The 10,472-nt window shown below is 55.7% G+C and overlaps 2 protein-coding genes across 2 annotated transcripts in view; both read right to left on the bottom strand.

The window, feature by feature from the left end:
• The window catches only part of LOC119960786 (germ cell-specific gene 1-like protein), a 21,369-nt gene extending 17,428 nt beyond the window's left edge, over nucleotides 1-3,941 (bottom strand). Inside the window, exon 1 of the mRNA XM_038788392.1 lies at nucleotides 3,905-3,941. Within this exon, the coding sequence (XP_038644320.1) occupies nucleotides 3,905-3,941 (37 nt within the window). The remainder of the gene's footprint in view (nucleotides 1-3,904) is intronic.
• The window catches only part of il11b (interleukin 11b), a 9,891-nt gene continuing 3,195 nt past the window's right edge, over nucleotides 3,777-10,472 (bottom strand). The window contains exons 2-4 of the mRNA XM_038788384.1: nucleotides 9,342-9,440; nucleotides 5,802-5,966; nucleotides 3,777-4,261 (exon numbers count right to left, since the gene is read on the bottom strand). Coding sequence (XP_038644312.1) covers nucleotides 4,100-4,261; nucleotides 5,802-5,966; nucleotides 9,342-9,440 — 426 coding nt within the window. The 3' untranslated portion in view covers nucleotides 3,777-4,099. The remainder of the gene's footprint in view (nucleotides 4,262-5,801; nucleotides 5,967-9,341; nucleotides 9,441-10,472) is intronic.

Genomic DNA, 10,472 nt, shown 5'->3' with positions numbered 1-10,472 from the left:
CCTAGAGTATAGACATCTCCCTCCGACAGTGCAGCGCTCCCTCAGTACTGGCACCGGGGGGAGTGTGGGCCTGGATTATGGAGCTCAAATCCTAGAGTATAGACATCTCCCTCCGACAGTGCAGCGCTCCCTCAGTACTGGCACCGGGGGGAGTGTGGGCCTGGATTATGGAGCTCAAATCCTAGAGTATAGACATCTCCCTCCGACAGTGCAGCGCTCCCTCAGTACTGGCACCGGGGGGAGTGTGGGCCTGGATTATGGAGCTCAAATCCTAGAGTATAGACATCTCCCTCCGACAGTGCAGCGCTCCCTCAGTACTGGCACCGGGGGGAGTGTGGGCCTGGATTATGGAGCTCAAATCCTAGAGTATAGACATCTCCCTCCGACAGTGCAGCGCTCCCTCAGTACTGGCACCGGGGGGAGTGTGGGCCTGGATTATGGAGCTCAAATCCTAGAGTATAGACATCTCCCTCCGACAGTGCAGCGCTCCCTCAGTACTGGCACCGGGGGGAGTGTGGGCCTGGATTATGGAGCTCAAATCCTAGAGTATAGACATCTCCCTCCGACAGTGCAGCGCTCCCTCAGTACTGGCACCGGGGGGAGTGTGGGCCTGGATTATGGAGCTCAAATCCTAGAGTATAGACATCTCCCTCCGACAGTGCAGCGCTCCCTCAGTACTGGCACCGGGGGGAGTGTGGGCCTGGATTATGGAGCTCAAATCCTAGAGTATAGACATCTCCCTCCGACAGTGCAGCGCTCCCTCAGTACTGGCACCGGGGGGAGTGTGGGCCTGGATTATGGAGCTCAAATCCTAGAGTATATACATCTCCCTCCGACAGTGCAGCGCTCCCTCAGTACTGGCACCGGGGGGGAGTGTGGGCCTGGATTATGGAGCTCAAATCCTAGAGTATAGACATCTCCCTCCGACAGTGCAGCGCTCCCTCAGTACTGGCACCGGGGGGAGTGTGGGCCTGGATTATGGAGCTCAAATCCTAGAGTATAGACATCTCCCTCCGACAGTGCAGCGCTCCCTCAGTACTGGCACCGGGGGGGAGTGTGGGCCTGGATTATAGGAGCTCAAATCCTAGAGTATAGACATCTCCCTCCGACAGTGCAGCGCTCCCTCAGTACTGGCACCGGGGGGAGTGTGGGCCTGGATTATAGCGCTCAAATCCTAGAGTATAGACATCTCCCTCCGACAGTGCAGCGCTCCCTCAGTACTGGCACCGGGGGGAGTGTGGGCCTGGATTATGGAGCTCAAATCCTAGAGTATAGACATCTCCCTCCGACAGTGCAGCGCTCCCTCAGTACTGGCACCGGGGGGAGTGTGGGCCTGGATTATGGAGCTCAAATCCTAGAGTATAGACATCTCCCTCCGACAGTGCAGCGCTCCCTCAGTACTGGCACCGGGGGGAGTGTGGGCCTGGATTATGGAGCTCAAATCCTAGAGTATAGACATCTCCCTCCGACAGTGCAGCGCTCCCTCAGTACTGGCACCGGGGGGAGTGTGGGCCTGGATTATGGAGCTCAAATCCTAGAGTATAGACATCTCCCTCCGACAGTGCAGCGCTCCCTCAGTACTGGCACCGGGGGGAGTGTGGGCCTGGATTATAGCGCTCAAATCCTAGAGTATAGACATCTCCCTCCGACAGTGCAGCGCTCCCTCAGTACTGGCACCGGGGGGAGTGTGGGCCTGGATTATGGAGCTCAAATCCTAGAGTATAGACATCTCCCTCCGACAGTGCAGCGCTCCCTCAGTACTGGCACCGGGGGGAGTGTTGGCCTGGATTATGGCCGCACTCAACCTCGGGGTCCGACAGATCTATGATGACATTTGAACCAAGGCACTAACCCAATGGGGTGAACGGATTGGCTGAATTAATATTTTATATTAAGGCCGAGTTTAAAAGACAGTTAGACACTGTGGCTGCAGAAGGTGTCATTAAGAGGCGGTAAAATTGAGATCATCATCACTTACGACCATGTTGATGGGTTTCTGGGATGGTCTCCGGGCAGCCGATACGTCATGTTTCAAACAGCCAGTGGTGATGGAATGGGACTCCGCCCACTCACTGGAGACCATGCCCCCTCCTCCTAGACCACACCCCCTCCTCTGAGACCACACCCCTGTCCCTAAGCCCCGCCCTCTGTATACCATGTCCCTAGAGGGACCCCGCCCACTCACTGGGGACCACGCCCCCTCCTCCTAGACCACGCCCCCCTGCTGAGACCACGCCTGCTCCAGGGACCACACCCCCTCCTCCTTGACCACACCCCTAATCCTAGGCCACGCCCCCCCGCTGCGACCATGACCCCTCCAGGGGCCACGCCCACTCCTCCTCGGCTCCGCCACTAATCCTAGACTCCGCCCGCTCTGCTGCGACCACGCCCCCTCCGCAGCCCCGCCCCTTATCTGAGAACACGCCCCCTCTGTCGAGACCACGCCTCCTAAGTAGGCCACGCCCTCTCTGGAAACCACGCCCCAATCTTAGGCCATGCCACCTGGCATGGATCCGCCACCTATTGACAGACCATGCCCCCTCTTCTGTGACCACACCCCTAGCTCTAAGCCCCACCCACTGGAGATCACGCCACTAATGTGACGACGCCCCCCCATTGGAGACCACGCCTCCTCCTCCTAGATGACGCCCCTAATCCTAGACCCCGCCCCTGGCGACACCACGCCCCCTCCAGGTGCCATTGCCCCTGGTCCCAGACCACGCCCCCTCTACATAGACCACGCCCCCTCCAGGGGCCATTGCCCCTGGTCCCAGACCACGCCCCCTCTACATAGACCACGCCCCCTCCAGGGGCCATTGCCCATTCCTCCTTGACTAATCTTAAACCCAACCCACTGCTGAGACCACGCCCCCTCAACTGCCCCGCCCCTTATCCAAACCCACTCCCCCACTGTTGATACCACGCCCCCTCCACATAGACCACGCCCCTGGTCCCAGACCACGCCCCCTCCAGGGACCACACCCACTCCTCCCAGACCACGTCCCTAATCCTAGAGCAACCCCCTCCGAGACCCCGCTCCTTAACCTAGACCACGCCCCCTCCAGTGACCACGCCCACTGCTCCTAGATCCCGCCCCCTTTGCCGAAACCCCACCCCCTCTGCAGAGACCCCGCCCACCACCCAGACCCCATCCCCAGGCTCTTACCCCCCCCCACCCCCAACCCCTCACCCCCCAAGCTCACCCCGCACCCCCCCACCCCCCCCCCCCCCAGGCTCTCACTCCCCACCCCCCCCAGACCCCACCCACAGCAATCCAACCCTAACCAGCCGCCCGGAGCCCCAACAACAGTCCGACTGCATTTCACCGCAGCCTCACACACTGGCTGGGTGTGTCTGTGTGTGTGTGTGTGTGTGTGTGTGTGTGTCCCTCCAGCCATCCCGCAGCCAGAGAGCCACCCCCACCCACCCACCCGCCCACCCACCCACCCACCAGCCCACAGACCCTCAAAGCCTCTCCCTGTCTCGGAACAAGAAAGAACTCTTTCATCGATCTGCAAAGACAACCCAAATCTCCACCGTCTCCAGAGCAAGGAGCCATCCTTCTCCCGCAATCAATCCCTGGGCTAAAAAGTACATCGGGCAAATAAACAGTCGGCACTTTTACTTTGCAATAAATAAGTCTTTATAAATACGGCAGTTTGTCCAGAAAATCTGGATTTCCACAATCTGTGTTGGCATTGAAATGACTGGGCCCCCCCTACCCGCCCCCTACCCACCCCTACCCGCCCCCTACCCTACCCACCCCTAACCGCCCCCATCCACTCCAGCCGTGGAACGTCTGTGCCCATCAATAAATAAATAAATAAACTGGCAACGCAATAAGTTAATCAATAAATTAGCAAAGCGGTGGGGAGGGGGGGCTAATGGATGCCCCCACCCCCACCTGGCTGCCCTTTGACCCGCTCTCGGGTTGCAATCATTGGTCTAGAGAGAGAGAGAGAGCCAGATAGATATGAAGGGGCCTTGGGCTCTTCCCACGGCCTAAATCAAGTCCCCCCCCCCCAGATGCGGCTGTTCGGCCAGGATGTGATGACGGATTATATTCCCGCCGTGTCCCCCGCACGGAGCCCCGTCACCCTCAGCGCCGTAGCCGCAGCGCCAGAAGCTGGTGAGCCGCCTTGTTGACGAAAGTTCGGAGGTCGCGGAGGATGACGAACCCCGCCCTCAGGGTCGTCCAATCGTTGCTCTCGGTGAGGGCGAAGGGCGGGGACGTGCGCGCCGGGAGGTCCCGTCTCTGCATCTGTGATTGGAGGAGAGAGAGAGAGAAGGCGGAGTCAATTTTACCCTGCTAGAGGGAGGCTCCGTCAGGTCAGTCGGAACAGGCTCAAGGGGCTGAATGGGCCTCCTACTGTTCCTGTGTAACAGGCTGGAGGGGCTGAATGAACCTCCTCCTGGTCCTGTGTAACAGGCTCGAGCGGCTGAATGAACCTCCTCCTGGTCCTGTGTAACAGGCTCGAGCGGCTGAATGAACCTCCTCCTGGTCCTGTGTAACAGGCTCGAGTGGCTGAATGGGCCTCCTCCTGTTCCTGTGTAACAGGCTCGAGTGGCTGAATGGGCCTCCTACTGTTCCTGTGTAACAGGCTCGAGGAGGGGGGCTGAATGGGCCTCCTCCTGTTCCTGTGCAACAGGCTCGAGTGGCTGAATGGGCCTCCTGTTCCTGTGTAACAGGCTCGAGGGGCTGAATGGGCCTCCTCCTGGTCCTGTGTAACAGGCTCGAGGAGGGGGGCTGAATGACCCTCCTGGTCCTGTGTAACAGGCTGGAGGTTCTGAATGGGCCTCCTCCTGTTCCCGTGTAACAGGCTGGAGGGGCTGAATGGGCCTCCTCCTGTTCCCGTGTAACTGGCTCGAGCGGCTGACTGAACGTCCTCCTGGTCCTGTGTAACAGGCTCGAGCGGCTGAATGGGCCTCCTCCTGTTCCCGTGTAACTGGCTCGAGCGGCTGACTGAACGTCCTCCTGGTCCTGTGTAACAGGCTGGAGGGGCTGAATGGGCCTCCTCCTGTTCCTGTGTAACAGGCTGGAGGGGCTGAATGGGCCTCCTCCTGTTCCTGTGTAACAGGCTCGAGGGGCTGAATGGGCCCCCTCCTGTTCCTGTATAACAGGCTTGAGGGGCTGAATGGGCCTCCTCCTGTTCCTGTGTAACAGGCTCGAGGGGCTGAATGGGGCACCTCCTGTTCCTGTGTAACAGGCTGGAGGGGCTGAATGAACCTCCTCCTGTTCCTGTATTTGGCCACTGGGGGGGAGTGTGGGCCTGGATTATGGAGCTCAAATCCTAGAGTATAGACATCTCCCTCCGACAGTGCGGCGCTCCCTCAGTACTGGCACCGGGGGGAGTGTGGGCCTGGATTATGGAGCTCAAATCCTAGAGTATAGACATCTCCCTCCGACAGTGCAGCGCTCCCTCAGTACTGGCACCGGGGGGAGTGTGGGCCTGGATTATGGGGCTCAAATCCTAGAGTATAGACATCTCCCTCCGACAGTGCGGAGCTCCCTCAGTACTGGCACCGGGGGGAGTGTGGGCCTGGATTATGGAGCACAAATCCTAGAGTATATACATCTCCCTCCGACAGTGCAGCGCTCCCTCAGTACTGGCACCGGGGGGAGTGTGGGCCTGGATTATGGAGCTCAAATCCTAGAGTATAGACATCTCCCTCCGACAGTGCAGCGCTCCCTCAGTACTGGCACCGGGGGGAGTGTGGGCCTGGATTATGGAGCTCAAATCCTAGAGTATAGTCATCTGAGGATGTTCTTGATTCTGAATTTGGCTCCAAGTGAATCTTACCTCGCGCTCCACTCTGTTGATGAGGTTCTGGAGGAGTGTGACGATCTCTGATACTCTCTGCTCCAGCTCAATATTGCCAGCAATGGCTTTCGAGCTGCGTAACCACGTCAGATGGGTCTTGTATGTCTTCAGATGGCTGCCCATCACTGGGAGACTGTGTACTGCCTGTGCAACAGGAACGATCAGCATTAAATCTCCATCCGCCTCCGGGAGATAGAGAGGGAGGGGGGGGTGAGGGCAGGCTTCGAACGGGAGGATGGGAATTGTAGGGGCTGGAGGAGGTTACAGAGATAGGGAGGGAGGGAGAGATTTGAACAGGAGGATGGGAATTATAGGGGCTGGAGGAGGTTACAGAGATAGGGAGGGAGGGAGGGATGCAGGGAGGGATTTGAACAGGAGGATGTGAATTGTAGGGGTTGGAGGAGGTTACAGAGATAGGGAGGGAGGGATGGAGGAAGGGATTTGAACAGGAGGATGGGAATTGTAGGGGTTGGAGGAGGTTACAGAGATAGGGAGGGAGGGATGGAGGAAGGGATTTGAACAGGAGGATGGGAATTGTAGGGGCTGGAGGATGTTACAGAGATAGGGAGGGAGGGATTTGAACAGGAGGATGGGAATTGTAGGGGCTGGAAGAGGTTACAGAGATAGGGAGGGAGGGAGGGATTTGAACAGGAGGATGAGAATTGTAGGGGCTGGAGGATGTTACAGAGATAGGGAGGGAGGGATTTGAACAGGAGGATGGGAATTGTAGGGGCTGGAGGAGCTTACAGAGATAGGGAGGGAGGGAGGGATGGAGGGAGGGATTTGAACAGGAGGATGTGAATTGTAGGGGTTGGAGGAGGTTACAGAGATAGGGAGGGAGGGATGGAGGAAGGGATTTGAACAGGAGGATGGGAATTGTAGAGGCTGGAGGAGTTTACAGAGATAGTGAGGGAGGGGGCGAGGGGAGGATTTGAACAGGAGGATGGGAATTGTAGGGGCTGGAGGAGCTTACAGAGATAGGGAGGGAAGGAGGGATTTGAACAGGAGGATGAGAATTGTAGGGATTGGAGGAGCTTACAGAGATAGGGAGTGAGGGAGGGATTTGAACAGGAGGATGGGAATTGTAGGGGCTGGAGGAGGTTACAGAGATAGGGAGGGAGGGAGGGATTTGAACAGGACGATGGGAATTGTCGGGGCTGGAGGGTGTTACAGAGATAGGGAGGGAGGGAGGGATTTGAACAGGTGGATGAGAATTGTAGGGGCTGGAGGAGGTGACAGAGATAGGGAGGGAGGGAGTGATTTGATCAGGAGGATGGGAATTGTAGGGGCTGGAGGAGGTTACAGAGATAGGGAGGGAGGGAGGGATTTGAACAGGAGGATGGGAATTGTAGGGGCTGGAGGAGGTTACAGAGATAGGGAGGGAGGGAGGGAGGGATTTGAACAGGAGGATGAGAATTGTAGGGGCTGGAGGAGGTTACAGAGATAGGGAGGGAGGGAGGGATTTGAACAGGAGGATGAGAATTGTAGGGGCTGGAGGAGGTTACAGAGATAGGGAGGGAGGGAGGGATTTGAATAGGAGGATGGGAATTGTAGGGGCTGGAGGAGGTTACAAAGATAGGGAGGGAGGGATTTGAACAGGAGGATGGGAATTGTAGGGGCTGGAGGAGGTTACAGAGATAGGGAGGGAGGGAAGGATTTGAACAGGAGGATGGGAATTGTAGGGGCTGGAGGAGGTTACAGAGTTAGGGAGGGAGGGAGGGATTTGAACAGGAGGATGGGAATTGTAGGGGCTGGAGGAGGTTACAGAGATAGGGAGGGAGGGAGGGAGGGATTTGAACAGGAGGATGGGAATTGTAGGGGCTGGAGGAGGTTACAGAGATAGGGAGGGAGGGTGGGATTTGAACAGGAGGATGGGAATTGTAGGGGCTGGAGGTGCTTACAGAGATAGGGAGGGAGGGAGGGATTTGAACAGGAGGATGAGAATTGTAGGGGCTGGAGGAGGTTACAGAGATAGGGAGGGAGGGATTTGAACAGGAGGATGGGAATTGTAGGGGCTGGAGGTGCTTACAGAGATAGGGGGAGGGAGGGAGGGATTTGAACAGGAGGATGTGAATTGTAGGGGCTGGAGGAGGTTACAGAGATAGGGAGGGAGGGGGTAAGGGAGGGATTTGAACAGGAGGATGGGAATTGTAGGGGCTGGAGGAGATGACAGAGATTGGGAGGTGGTGAGGGAGGGATTCGAACAGGAGGATGAGAATTGTAGGGGCTGGAGGTGGTTACAGAGATAGGGAGGGAGGGAGGGAGGGATTTGAACAGGAGAATGAGAATTGTAGGGACTGGAGGAGTTTACAGAGATAGGGAGGGAGGGTGGGATTTGAACAGGAGGATGGGAATTGTAGGGGCTGGAGGTGCTTACAGAGATAGGGAGGGAGGGAGGGATTTGAACAGGAGGATGGGAATTGTAGGGGCTGGAGGAGGTTACAGAGATAGGGAGGGAGGGATTTGAACAGGAGGATGGGAATTGTAGGGGCTGGAGGTGCTTACAGAGATAGGGAGGGAGGGAGGGATTTGAACAGGAGGATGGGAATTGTAGGGGCTGGAGGTGCTTACAGAGATAGGGAGGGAGGGAGGGATTTGAACAGGAGGATGGGAATTGTAGGGGCTGGAGGAGGTTACAGAGATAGGGAGGGAGGGAGGGATTTGAACAGGAGGATGAGAATTGTTGGGGCTGGAGGAGGTTACAGAGATAGGGAGGGAGGGAGGGATTTGAACAGGAGGATGGGAATTGTAGGGGCTGGAGGAGGTTACAGAGATGGGGAGGGAGGTATTTGAACAGGAGGATGAGAATTGTAGGGGCTGGAGGAGGTTACAGAGATAGGGAGGGAGGGAGGGAGGGATTTGAATAGGAGGATGGGAATTGTAGGGGCTGGAGGAGGTTACAGAGATTGGGAGGGAGGGAGGGATTTGAACAGGAGGATGGGAATTGTAGGGGCTGGAGGAGGTTACAGAGATTGGGAGGGAGGGAGGGAGGGATTTGAATAGGAGGATGGGAATTGTAGGGGCTGGAGGAGGTTACAGAGATAGGGAGGGAGGGAGGGAGGGATTTGAATAGGAGGATGGGAATTGTAGGGGCTGGAGGAGGTTACAGAGATTGGGAGGGAGGGAGGGAGGGATTTGAATAGGAGGATGGGAATTGTAGGGGCTGGAGGAGGTTACAGAGATTGGGAGGGAGGGAGGGAGGGATTTGAACAGGAGGATGGGAATTGTAGGGGCTGGAGGAGGTTACAGAGATAGGGAGGGAGGGAGGGATTTGAACAGGAGGATGGGAATTGTAGGGGCTGGAGTAGGTTACAGAGATTGGGATGGTCAGGGAGCAAGGGAGGGGTTGGAGAGGGGGGACGGAGTGCGTATTAGGAAACAGGATGTGGGAAATTCAAAGTTAGAACGAGGTGAGGCTGGAGAGAGGGAAGGAGGGAGTGAGCTAGGGTCAGAACGGAGGGATCATAGAGTGGAGAGAGAGAACGGTTATCATTTTGAGTGGAAGGCTGCCTCACGTACCTGTACAGACTCCAACTCGAGAGCGTTTCCAGACAGCTGAGGGAGGCTCGATAGCTGATGTTCCCCTTTCAAATAAACTCCATTCAATTTCACTTTAACCTGTAAATGGAGAGAAACATTCACCTTCGATTAGATTCCAGTCTGTAACTCACTCCCGGGTATCTGTTATTCTATATATAAACCACCCCGAACCCCTCGATTAGATTCCAGTCTGTAACTCACTCCCGGGTATCTGGTATTCTATATATAAACCACCCCGAACCCCTCGATTAGATTCCAGTCTGTAACTCACTCCCGGGTATCTGTTATTCTATATATAAACCACCCCGAACCCTTCGATTAGATTCCAGTCTGTAACTCACTCCCGGGTATCTGTTATTCTGTATATAAACCACCCCGAACCCCTCGATTAGATTCCAGTCTGTAACTCACTCCCGGGTATCTGTTATTCTATATATAAACCACCCTGAACCCCTCGATTAGATTCCAGTCTGTAACGCACTCCCGGGTATCTGTTATTCTATATATAAACCACCCTGAACCCCTCTATTAGATTCCAGTCTGTAACTCACTCCCGGGTATCTGTTATTCTATATATAAACCACCCTAAACCCCTCGATTAGATTCCAGTCTGTAACTCACTCCCGGGTATCTGTTATTCTATATATAAACCACCCCGAACCCCTCGATTAGATTCCAGTCTGTAACTCACTCCCGGGTATCTGTTATTCTATATATAAACCACCCCGAACCCCTCGATTAGATTCCAGTCTGTAACTCACTCCCGGGTATCTGTTATTCTATATATAAACCACCCCGAACCCCTCGATTAGATTCCAGTCTGTAACTCACTCCCGGGTATCTGTTATTCTATATATAAACCACCCCGAACCCCTCGATTAGATTCCAGTCTGTAACTCACTCCCGGGTATCTGTTATTCTATATATAAACCACCCCGAACCCCTCGATTAGATTCCAGTCTGTAACTCACTCCCGGGTATCTGTTACTCTATATATAAACCACCCCGAACCCCTCGATTAGATTCCAGTCTGTAACTCACTCCCGGGTATCTGTTATTCTATATATAAACTACCCTGAACCCCTCGATTAGATTCCAGTCTGTAACTCA

The sequence above is a fragment of the Scyliorhinus canicula genome, unplaced genomic scaffold (genome assembly GCF_902713615.1).
Source record: "Scyliorhinus canicula unplaced genomic scaffold, sScyCan1.1, whole genome shotgun sequence".
Lineage (NCBI taxonomy): Eukaryota > Metazoa > Chordata > Chondrichthyes > Carcharhiniformes > Scyliorhinidae > Scyliorhinus > Scyliorhinus canicula.
This window is presented reverse-complemented; position numbering and strand designations above follow the sequence as displayed.